We start from the raw sequence: 12,137 nt of genomic DNA, 5'->3' as shown, positions 1-12,137 counted from the left end.
TTTCTGTGAGGATACACAAACATCATTTAACACAGTCTCAAAGGCTTGTACACATTCTCTGTTGAGAGGCTTTATTTGACAGGTGACCGCGGAGATTTATGTTGGTGTAGTAAGATGCACAGCCTTTCAGTTCTTATGTCTGATGCTTGCTTAGCAGCCATGGTCATCTTATTTAATCTTTTAAATTAGTCACTCACTACAAGAATAGTAAAGTATGATCATCTTGCCCATTTTATGTGTTTTATTCACTACAAGAATAGTATACTATAATCATCTTATCCATTGTATGTTGTTTTACGAGGTTATTCAAGGTTAGCCAATATCAACTTATCCATTTTTAACAAGTTAGTCACTACAAGGATAGAAAGCCATTCATGATCATCTTATCCAAGTTTGTCATCACACGAATAAGAAAACCTGAGAACAAAACGCAACAAACATAATAATGTCGTAAAGATCATGTAAATATATATGTATCATCAGCTCCATATAAAACCACTGTTTCTATGTGAATCCAAGGCGCGCTTGTGTTTTTACCTAGTCGCCCTGTCAGCGAATCCCAGGTGGGGGGAAAGATACCTGCCAAAGAGCTCCACCCTACAACAGAGAGTGAAAAATTATTTGTTTGTTTTTTTTATCAAAAGTATTTGCATAACCTTCACTTTCCTAAAACAGACTTGTAAATGTAAAACATGCGAAACTAAATGGCCAATCAAAAATGTAAGTAGCAACCTGAAATGTAATCCCAAAAATGCAGTAGCCTATTCATCAACTCAAATCTTAATAATCAAACTAAGGCTATTATTATTAATAATTCTAACAGTAAGAAATCTGACCGTATGTGCAGCGCGCGCTCACTTACCAGAAACTCTTCAAGATTTCTTTTTAAGTTTAAATGTTATTCCATTTCTTTGACACAGTGACAGCCTCATGTTTTTGTAGTCCTCGTGTCCCGTTGTCCGGTATATCTGGTGTCGTGCACTGCGTCTGTCTTGACTGCGGAACACGGACTGCGCGCGCCGTCCGGTGTCTCGGGAACTCACGCGCACCTGCACAGTCAGCACGAGAGCAGTTTTGATATGTGACTTCCACTCACATATCAGAGGTCTAGAATGTATTGAGATGGCTAAGTGCTTTTGTGATTATTTTAACTTGGGTCAAAATATTTTATTCAATAACCCAGATAATATTTGTCTGCCATACCTCTGAATAAATACGTACATTGTAGTAGTAGCCCACTCCGAGAAGGCTGAAAAACTGAACGTCTCATTAATATTTAATTCTCAGATTAAGCGAGAAGGCGTGTCTTCTACAAAACGAGGCGTGGTTTTCAAACACATTCAATGTGATTGGACGAATCCTGTAAGTATGTTTTAAAAAAGCCGCGCGTGCGCAGTACGGAGCGGTGTGTCGGTAAGTTCGGTTGTTGATCTCTGTTGTTAATAACTTTGTAGCAGTTTAATGCTTCTTTTGGATAACTTCGAGGTGTCGAGTGCGTAAACAAAATTAGTTATGCAAACGAGAATATATATGAACCTGTTAGCATATTATACTTTTATTTTTCATACATTTACACTGAAATCATCTAAATGTTTCAGTCCCACTCCTACATAAGCAAAGCCATCAGAACAAGCTGCTGTTTGGATAGTGTTGTCAGGGTTGATTAATGATCTTGGTGTCATTACACTTGTGTCTATGGCAGACTGGAGCAATGAGGGCAAGTGAGTTTGATTCATCTGACGAAGAAGACTTTGGTGAAGTGGAAGCCACACCTTTTCAGATCTCATGGTATGCAAAACATGCATATACACACATATTTCAACAGCTGGAGAAATATTCATAGATTGAGAGTGATCTGGGATGTGTGTGTTTTACAGGTTGTCTCTGTCAGTGGTGGAGTGTTCCCAGTCTCTTGGCATTTGTTCCTTACCTGGTAAAATTAATGAATGAATTGTGTCTCATTGTGTGCTCATTTTATAAATATTAATAAACATTTCTGCTAGGGCTGCATGATTTGGGGAAATAAAAAAAATTATAATTTAAAAAAATGTTGCTCCAGGTTTGCTATGCTGTAAACAAACGAATAAGAATGAAAAATAATAACACTATTTCACAGTACAACTGTAAAATTACAATACTAATTTAAAACAAACTGAAACCCTGGACCCTGAAACACAGTGCTGTGGTTCACCCTGAATAATCGCACTAAGCCATAACATGATGTCACTTTTATTTTAATTTATCATGCAGCCATAATTTCTGCTCATTTCAGGATGCAGATATAAAGAAACCAGAAGAAACTTGCAGAAAGATGTTGGTGAGTCTAGCTAACACGCACACATACAATAATGGTCTAAACCAGTAGTTCTCAACAGATCTGTTCTGATTGGTTTGCGAAAGAGCAAGGTAAAATCAATGTTAAATTCATATAATAAAATGCAACTAACTTTATGATCATGCATAATTAGGATATCTAAATAAACTGTCTTTTTAACCTTTAAAGGTGAGGCCAGAATGCAGTTACCAATCAAAATCCATGGCATTTAGGCACAAATTCTTGTCAGTTTACTAAAGGTAGTCAAATTAGTCAGATACAAACAGAGGTTCTTTGGCATCCTCTCAGCCTCAAAAAAAAACAAAAAAAACACGTGAAATCAAAATGGACAATTCTTAATTTATTTAAATGAGCATTGCAGCAATTACCAAATGACAACGATCCAGTCAATATCCTTGTGGACAAACTTGAGTCTTGTCTTACCTTTTTTTTCTTGTTCAAGAAGCTGTTTCATTTGAATATGTCACAATATGGGAGAAAAGACCCCAATTTCCATTTCATGACATATGAGTTTATTTGCATAAGTTTGGTTTGTGCCAACTCCCCAAAAATGTTGTGCAGTGAGTTTTTTTCCCTAGTCAGTCTATGTCATGCTGTTTTTGCATTTAGCAGGGCATGTTTGTGGTTATATTAATAAAATTCAGTGTTTGGAAATGGTTATTTTTGTTTTGTTGAATACGTTATATATACATACATATTTTTTACTGCTTTGGTTCACAGCTTGATGTCCTAACTGTGAGTTATTTGGTGTGTGTGTGTTTGTGTGTAGCTGAGATGCGTGATCAGGGTGTGGAGGACGTGTTTGTGTTCTGTACCAGAGGAGAGCTGGTGCGCTACAGGGTGCCCTCTCTGTTAGAGGTTTATTCTCAGAATGGACTCAGGGTGCACCACCTCCCCTTCCCGGACGGGGACGCCCCAGAGCTTCCGCAATGCAGCTGCATTCTGGAAGAACTGCAGAACTGCCTGCAGAATCAGCGCAGGACTGTCATACAGTAAGAAACTCTCTTAGTTACTCAATTCAGAGCTATTCCTCCACCCCCTGTGAAAGAAATGTGATCAGTTTACCTTTATAACAAATTTAACCGAAACATTTCCATATATTCTGGCTGTTGTCAGACAATTTCTCTGGATTATTACAATTAATGGCAAAATGTTTGGAAATGTAAACTGATATTTCCTACTGACACACTACAGCAAAAGTTAAAATAACTGACTTTAAAATAAACCTTTTTTAGCTGGTGAAAATACTAGTGTTCTTATCATTTTAGCCACCACTGTATTTATATATAATCTTTTAAATTGAACTGTATTTTAAAGTTTTAGGACAACTTGTATTAATATTATTGTTTAAAGGACATACTTTTCGGCAAGGATGCATTGAATTAGCTGTCAAAATGGACAGAAATCTTTTGTAACATTATAATAATCTAAAAAACAAATGCAACTGTTTTCAACATTCATAATAAAGATACATGTTTCTTGAGCACCAAATCAGCCTATTAGAATGATTTCTGAAGGATCATGTGCTAAAAATACAGCTTTGTTATTACAGGGAAGTTTATTTGAAAAATACAATATTTTTACTGTATCAAATAAATGCAGCCTTTGTGAGCATAAGAGACTCACATAAACCTAAATAAACATAACTATATATACATAACTATGTGTATATACACACACTTTCATATTAAAATTAGAAAAACATCGGATTTTATTTGTGTTTTTATTCCCCCCAGTTGTTATGGAGGTCTGGGACGCTCAGGGTTAAGTAAGTATCAAATGCTCAAACAGGGTTCAGTGTTATGATTATGTGTATGTGATTAGGAGTTTAACTTGTGCTTCATTGTCACAGTTGCTGCATGTTTGCTGCTGCAGCTCTCTGTGTCCATGACACCCAGCTCTGCTCTGGAGATCCTGAGGGAGCTGAGAGGAGGTGGAGCCATTCAGACCGTCAAGGCAAGAGGCAACATCCAGAAACCTACATGCATCCCTTCCCCTATCCGTACAGCTAAGCTGTTAATGATGCTTTCTCATTCGTCTCTTATAGCAATACAACTTCCTTCATGAGTTTCGGGAGAAGTTTGAAGCATATCAAGAAACCAAAGAGCGGCTTTCAGAGAGATCAGTGTCCCGATGATCAACCTGACATCCAGATGATGTAAAATCAGAAAAAAAGACAAATTACTTTGATTGGTGGTTTTGCTCTATGAATTTTCTCTAGTTTATGAATGCATTTGTTTATTTTCTGATGGCACTTTAAAAATTCTGTATTTTTATAAGTCGATCTAATAATATTGTGCTTAATATATAACTTAAACTTTGCAATTAAATGGGTGTTGTTCAGTAAGTGAGTCTTAAAGGTGCAGCAAGTTATTTCTGGGAAACGCTGTTGAAAATTGTAATCAATACCCAAACAAACAATTTTCGGAATATTTTCAATCTGTCTGTTCGATGGATGTTGAAACAAATTGTTTGTGCATAGTCCTGGCTGAGAAAAAAAAAACTAAGCGGATCGGACCGATCAGACCGAGCACCACAACACTCTAGTAGCCAATCAAAATTGGGGGCTTTTAGGCCCATGATGGGGAGGAGAGAGCGTGAGCCAGCGAGAGATTTGATTAGAGTAGAAAGAGACATGGCTGATGCATTAAAAATGTCGGTATGTGAGTAACATTAGTTTTTTTTGTATTTGTGAAATATAGCATGCTGTTGCAATATTAGCTATAGTGTTGCTGGTGCTTGGCGTCAGCTATGATGAAAACATCCATTTCGGCAGACACGAGTGAGCTGTCTTGATAAGCCATCTGTTATAGTTGGATGTGTTGCATGTCTATTTTTGACATCAACAGTGTTTCTTAGAAATCGGTTAGTGCCTAAACACGATGTTGTCTGCATTAATCCTGGCCAGTCAATCAAATTGAGAGTATTCATTTTTGTGTCTAGGAAACCATATGTTGTTTATGTGAGTAACAGATGGTGGATTAAGTTATGCAGCTGTTGGCAATAACTCCTGGCAATTCTCTTATCAAAGTGGTCATTAGTAAGGAAATTTATAAAGTTTGAAACAATTACCTAAGAAGTCAACTAAGGTAACGTGAACCAAACCAAATGCTGTCATGAATGAAATTTTTTTTTATATAAATTTTATATTTGCCACATGAGAATACTTTTAGCATTTAGCATTACATGTCACAAAATGAGCAAGATTATCATCCATAAGTGATTATATATTAAAGAAATTACTCCAAACCCATTTTTACCATAATTACTTTAGCCAAATGGAATAAACTCAACACAAAATGCCATCATAAAATGAGCATTTGTCTATTGGGAGCTTTGAGAACTTTAAGCAATATTACAACCCAAAAACGGGGAAAAAAACAAAATCACAATTTACTATAGCTCTTGCATAACTTTATAACATTCAAATGCACATAATTCTGGGTTCACACACACGCACAGGAGGGAAAAAAGCAAACCGGGAAAAAAAAAAAATCAAATCACAGGGAAAAAAAAAAAAAAAACTTCCTACTCTGAATATCACCTATGTGATTATGAACCGCTATCAGTGTGATAAAAATCCTTCCACACACCTCTGCTCTGAATCCAGATACAAACTCTACAGCATCACCTCAGGACTGAAGCCTCTGTTTGTGATTACTGACAGGATAAAAGAAAATGGCATCTTGGCAAACTAAGATCATGCCAACATCAAATCAAAATAGTGTCCACACTCATCTCTATCTCACAAAAACAATGGAAAACAAAATCAGACAACAATTACACTTAGAAATACGAAATGCACACAAAAGCAAAAAAAAAAAGTTACATGTGGAGTATTTCCACGGTGTATGAGCGAAGTAAAGCCTTCAACACACTGAAAGCATCAGTGACAGTAAACAGTGGTTTTAACACACTTGAAATGGAGCATTCATCTGATAAGAACCATCAACATGAAGCAGACCACCAGCATGAGCTGAAAAACACAAGACTTGCAAGATCATGAACCACCACATGACTCTGAAGGACAAATTAAAGAACTGACTGAGCCACAAGGCAGTAATACATTTAAGATAAAATAAGTCTGTAAAAATGCTACAATCAAGATCTTTATTTTGTCCCACAGTTGGAAAGCACAAGAGTAAAATCTTTGCACATTTCCATCAGTGGTATAGCGTTGAAGCCCTTGTGCCTGGTCAATGTAAACGGTTTCATCTCATCTGCTGATGCTTTCAGTGTGTGAAGTGCTTTGGCATTGGTGCAGCATGTGTATATAAGTCTAAGCAGGTTGTACTGAAGAGTTGGTAATTATTTATTTTTGCATGTGTGGTTCTGGAGTTGTGCGGGCTGTTGCGTCCTGGATCATTCTTGGCCAATGAGGTGTAAATAAAGTCAATGTCCTTTTGAAACAGCCGAGCAGAACTGAGAGAGATGGCCAAGTCCAAATTCAGCTCCATTTGGGTTTTAAAATCAGCATCTCAAACGCTTCCTTTCCAGCTGTATCCAGTTTAGGAGCTCACCAAAACATAGATCATCCTATAATAGAAACACCAGAGAGAAAGCATAAGCTATAGGGTTTCTGATGAAACAACACAGATTTTTTTATTCTTTAAACAAAGTTCAAATAAATTGCATCAATTTGAAACAAATCTTTTGTAAAATTATTATTGTCTTTACTGCTACTTGTAATCAATTTAATGTATCCTTGCTGAATAAAAGTATTAATTTCTTAGGGGAAAAAAACATACTGACTCTTAACTTTTGAATGAAAATGTATATAAAAATAAAATCTAAATATATAAAAATGGTATTTTTAAACTCTACATACCCGTAAAGATAGTAGAAGAATGAGAGGAGGTAGAATGCCAGTTTGCACCAACCCTCCTTCTGACAGTATGCCAGAATATCTGCGTTCATTATTGTAGTGGGGTCATACAATCCAGGTCCACTCATCACAGGGCGGCTCATATACCTGCGCACAAACAAACACTTGATGTTGCACTCTGAGCAAGAACAATGTTGACTAATCACTTATTAACTTGACACATCTGCTGAGGTGATTGATATATAGCCAATAAATATTAAATGTGTGATTCTCTGCGATTCATTTAGGGCTGAGGGCCCCACCCACCTCCAGACGTGATAGGCCAGCAGAGGCATGTTGAGTCCAAGCGTCAGCCATTCTGCAGCACACAGGAACATTACGCAGAAGAACACATGGATGAGGTACTCCGGCAAGACGAGCTGAGGAAGCCAAATAATACATGGTCAGAGGACAACACAAATCCATCTCAGAGACTAGAGTTATATTGCAACTGAAGCCTGTGCCCCAAGTCTAGCCAATCAGGTGTAAGAATCATTCATGTCACCCCCCATCCCATAAGCTCCAGTACTTACTGATCTGTTTAAGTACATCTAAATCTCTCTAAACCTCTAAAGAACGGGATCTGCTGAGAAGAATGATCATAAATTATAATTTAAAGGAATTGTCCACCCAAAAATGAAAATCTGCTCACCCTTAGGTTATACAACATGTTCACTAGAAAAAATTGAGGAATTTATCACTACATCACTTGCTCACTAATGGATCCTCTGCAGTAAATGGGTGCCGTCAGAATGGGAGTCTAAACAGCTGATAAAAACATCACAATAATCCAGTAAGTAACAGATTTATTACAAACACAGCTTTTTTGACATGAATTGCTGGAGTTGTGTTCACCCATTGGCACCCATTCACCCCACAGGATCCATTGGTGAGCAAGTGATGTAATACTAAATTTCTCCAAATCTGCCCTGATGAAGAAACAAACTCATCATCATCATCGATGGCCAGAGGTAAGTGCATCTTCAGCAAATTTTCATTTTTGGGTGAACAATTTTTTTCAAGCAAATGTTTAATTAAAACAATTTTAAATGTAAAATCAAACCAATGACCTTAAATTACTGGGCAGAGATTGAAAAATAGAAAACTGCCTAAATAGTATGTGAAGAATTAAAAAATTTAGAACAAGGACCTTTGATCCATTTAAGAATTTATGACATCATTAAGTTCAAAATTCAAACCATCCAGAGGTTCTCTGCTCAACAACCTCTGAAACAGGGCATCTGTATATATTGTATACATACAGTACCCCATCTGCTTTAGATTGTTAAATATAGAGTGCTAATTTTCTTTTATTAGGCAAATACAACATCTGGCCATTAGCAATTTACAGCAAAAAAAAAACAGACAGGTCAACATTATCTACATCCCCAGCCCACAGACATAGATATGGGAACAAAGGCAGGATCGTGTTTTTTTTTTTCTTCCCACAGGGATACAATGCCAGGCAGAGTGAGAACAGCAGCCATGCTGAGGGAGGGAGCAGCTTCAAGGACCCCAGGCTGCCCCTACCATGCCTGATCATAACCGGTAAATGTAGAGACAAGTTACACATGAAGCCCATGCAAAAAGAGAGAAAGTGTGTATTCTGCTTTTGCCCAACACAAACACATTGTAAAAAAAAATTATTCAAACTGTCAATTGTGGCGATTATGAAAAACATAAATATGTAAAATGGCCTCAAAACTCATTAAGCATTTACTTCTGAGAATGGTCAGACACATCCAACCAGAAATACCCCTTTCTAAAGGATACTACTGCTTGATTCTAAATTAATGTGCACTCACTACACCCACTCATCATTAATCTCATCCATAACATGAGTGCACTTGAAGCAATCACTTCTTCTGTATGATCTTAATGGTGCAATTGTTTTACAGCTGAGCCAATTTTGTGAGACGTCATAAATGGAGTTAGTCGCTCTGGGTTAAGAGCAAACGGAGGGAGGGACAGAACGGCACATGCATGTTCTGAGCATTTGCAAGTCTTTTCAGTTAACACTTTTCCCTGTAAACCGCTGTCTTTCCTACTCTCGAATAAACACCTGTGCAGATGACATCTGTGCCTGTGCTCAAACCCACAGTAACGGACTAAACCAGCCAAACAGGAGCAAAATAAGAGCAACCGTAAAGGAGCAATCTGGGTTTTGTTCATTCGGCAGATGTGATGGCGTTTGCAACAAAGACAACCTCTGATATCAAGCTGTCTAGTTGGCGTAATACAGGTCCTGGCTCTCTGCTTGGCTTGTTAGTACATTTGTGAGGCGTTAGTTAACTGAAAAGACATTTGTAAACACTCCGCTCGTGCACACAGAGAGACTGTTACTGATCTTAAGCTGAATTCTGGTACCAACCTTCAGAGCAAGCCTGACCCTTTTAATTTTTTTCACCCTGTCAACTGTCTTTGAGCCAATCAGAGAAGAAAGGTAAAAAGCAAATATTCAGGAAATAAGACAAAATGCAACTCAGAAAAATCGAACCAAAGTAGTGTTAGTGTTGGAAAGCAACATTCACTGCAGATGATTTCATCGTTTAGCAGAACAGTGTTGAGATAGAGGAGAAGAAACAGGAGTGCATGCATCACACGCCATCTCTCCAAAACCTCTCACTTACCGGGTTTAACGTGTTACACTGGTCTATAGGATTCTTATAGTCAGTCTTCAGCTCATCAAATGCAATTATCTGAAAAACAGGGAGGACAAAAACAGTACGATCAATATGCAATCACAGTTCCTACATTGCCATCATATGTCAGGAATGTTATTCTTTATTCTAATTTTTTTTACATACTGAATGATTTAAATCAATTTAAAATTAATATTATTGCAAAATATGAATTGCAAACATCAAATCTTAAAGAATTTAATATTTTAGGAGATTTGTGAAGCAGGAGATATTATGTAAATTTAAACTACTTTATTAGAGAAACACTAGAGATCTTTATGCATTTCTCTTTGTTTCATCTGTAAACTCAAGTGTTATATTTATGACCCATCCCAGATTCAGAACATATGCAGTGTGTTATCCATTACGCCTGAATCATTCAGATTATTTACTCATGATTACCCATAAACACCAAAATCTAATTTATTACTTAAACTAATATTATTAGTAAATTAATATTATTTAATCTTGGGAAAATAAGGGTGGAAATCAATATCCCCTTTACTGTTGTGACATCTGTCTGCATCTGGCATATTAGGCAGAAATGTGATGCTGGTTATGAAAGTGTTATTATCTCTGAAACAGGTTAATGGCATCAGCCAGCAATGAATCAGCCCAAGAGATCTGAACAGTGGTGCTGTTCTGTTCGCAAATAACTCAAAATGTGACTCCAATTAAAAAAAAACATATAAATAAAAATAACAGTTGCGTCTAAGGCCCAAATGATGCAGGGACTCTAGACTGAGAGGATCATGCATGCATGATTTCACTGCATCGGGTTTTTGTTGTTTATTAGCGTTTTCTTTATGTTGTTGATTTTAGCAGCAGCTCTGATTTATCACTGATCTGTAAACACACGCACGAGCGCTAAACGGGAGCGCGCGCCCATCCGCCCGTGATCACCACTAACATATATAAACATAGCGTGCATTAAATGTGGCTAATTCTGTAGATAACAGTTAGAGGCCCCTAACTGTTTAACGGATGAATAGCGGTGATGATAATTATGGGTGCCACCAGCTCGTGCTCGTGCCATTCATTCGCGCTCTGCTGTGTGTCTAACTAATGTCACTATCCGCCGAGTATCTGTGTGCTCAAAGTCTCCCCAGTTTGGCTGGAGTTTAATCAAAATACTTACATGCCAAATAGCGAAGAAGATAAGCGCCGCCGTCAGCAGTAGCGCCAGCATATAACAAAAGGCCGCGAATGTGAACGCCATTTTTCTCTCAGACCGACGACTGCTGTGACGCAGCTGTACGTCACGTGACCGAAAAAGTCACGTGGATACTCGAAAAAACGCGAGATCAGGGGAACCCCTAGTATTAATAAATTAAATAAAAATGTCACTCCAAACTCATATGTTTTTCCGTGGAACACAAAATGTCTTTTTATGAAGAATTTTTATGCTCCTCTATTCAGACATATTACTATATTCCAAGTCTTCTTAAACCACAGATTAAGATTTAGGCCGATATTCCCTGATATTTATTTCTGCCAAAGCTCTGAAATCTCCATCCCAAATTGTATTGCTTATATCTGACTGAAAACATTATTAGTAAACTTTATAAAATGCTGGCAAATATTAATCGTACACATTAAAGCATAAAGAGCTCATTTGTGTGATGCACTAGAAGTGATGCCAGTTTAATCTGCTTGAATAAGGAAACATACAATTTGGTGATCTCTGACATAATCATTTATTCGACTGTTGTGCTGAACATTAATAATGTTATTATAGTATCTAATAAAAAAAATGAATTTGAGAAATAAAGAGGATATATTCATATATGTTCCGACATATGGAAATGTAAAGCCAGCTAACTGCAAACAAACAAGCAAATCTTTGATGAGATTCTTCACTTCCTGGGGCAAGATAAAATGACTATGTGTGGTCATTAGGTGATGCATGTTTGTCAAGGACTAGATCAATAAAGCACAACCAGACAGATAAAAGCAAAACCATACGAATGTGACTGTGAATGTTGTAATGCATGTACCATTGACCTAATACTGGTTTACTAATGCAAACCCTGCATTTGTGGAATATAGAATAGTTAATTTACCATGTCTGTTTATAATGGAATTATATTTGCTCTCTTACCAGATACTTCCTACCCAAGTAAGCAGGAATGCAGAAAATGCCCACCTGTAAAATTTGCTAAAACCAGTAGCGTACCGATATTTAACATGTTAACATTCAGTGTATTTTGTACAGACAATATTTCACCCTTTGCTTACAGAATACATGTAAAAAATA

The 12,137-nt window shown here is 37.1% G+C and overlaps 2 protein-coding genes across 3 annotated transcripts; one reads left to right on the top strand and one right to left on the bottom strand.

Annotated features, from left to right (window-relative positions):
* Positions 1-1,398: 1,398 nt before the first annotated feature.
* Positions 1,399-5,818, top strand: LOC306882256 (cyclin-dependent kinase inhibitor 3-like). Its single transcript, XM_079436770.1, has 8 exons — positions 1,399-1,413; positions 1,703-1,788; positions 1,878-1,933; positions 2,273-2,317; positions 3,105-3,327; positions 4,072-4,103; positions 4,188-4,291; positions 4,383-5,818. The coding sequence occupies exons 2-8, from the start codon at positions 1,712-1,714 to the stop codon at positions 4,470-4,472; spliced, it is 627 nt and encodes a 208-aa protein (XP_079292896.1). The 5' UTR covers positions 1,399-1,413; positions 1,703-1,711; the 3' UTR covers positions 4,473-5,818.
* On the bottom strand, positions 5,446-11,122 carry cnih1 (cornichon family member 1). Of its 2 annotated transcripts, XR_013785230.1 has the most exons (6): positions 11,019-11,122; positions 9,830-9,898; positions 7,467-7,579; positions 7,164-7,307; positions 6,630-6,871; positions 5,449-6,212 (listed from the first exon to the last, which is right to left on the bottom strand). XR_013785230.1 is itself a non-coding variant. In XM_079436771.1 (5 exons), the coding sequence occupies exons 1-5, from the start codon at positions 11,097-11,099 to the stop codon at positions 6,844-6,846; spliced, it is 435 nt and encodes a 144-aa protein (XP_079292897.1). In that variant the 5' UTR covers positions 11,100-11,122; the 3' UTR covers positions 5,446-6,843. The 2 variants fall into 2 exon arrangements, 1 of the variants encoding a protein (XP_079292897.1); XM_079436771.1 differs by having other exon boundaries at positions 5,446-6,871.
* Between the last annotated feature and the right edge of the window lie 1,015 nt (positions 11,123-12,137).

Source organism: Barbus barbus (genome assembly GCF_936440315.1).
Source record: "Barbus barbus genome assembly, chromosome: 16".
NCBI classification, from domain to species: domain Eukaryota; kingdom Metazoa; phylum Chordata; class Actinopteri; order Cypriniformes; family Cyprinidae; genus Barbus; species Barbus barbus.
This window is presented reverse-complemented; position numbering and strand designations above follow the sequence as displayed.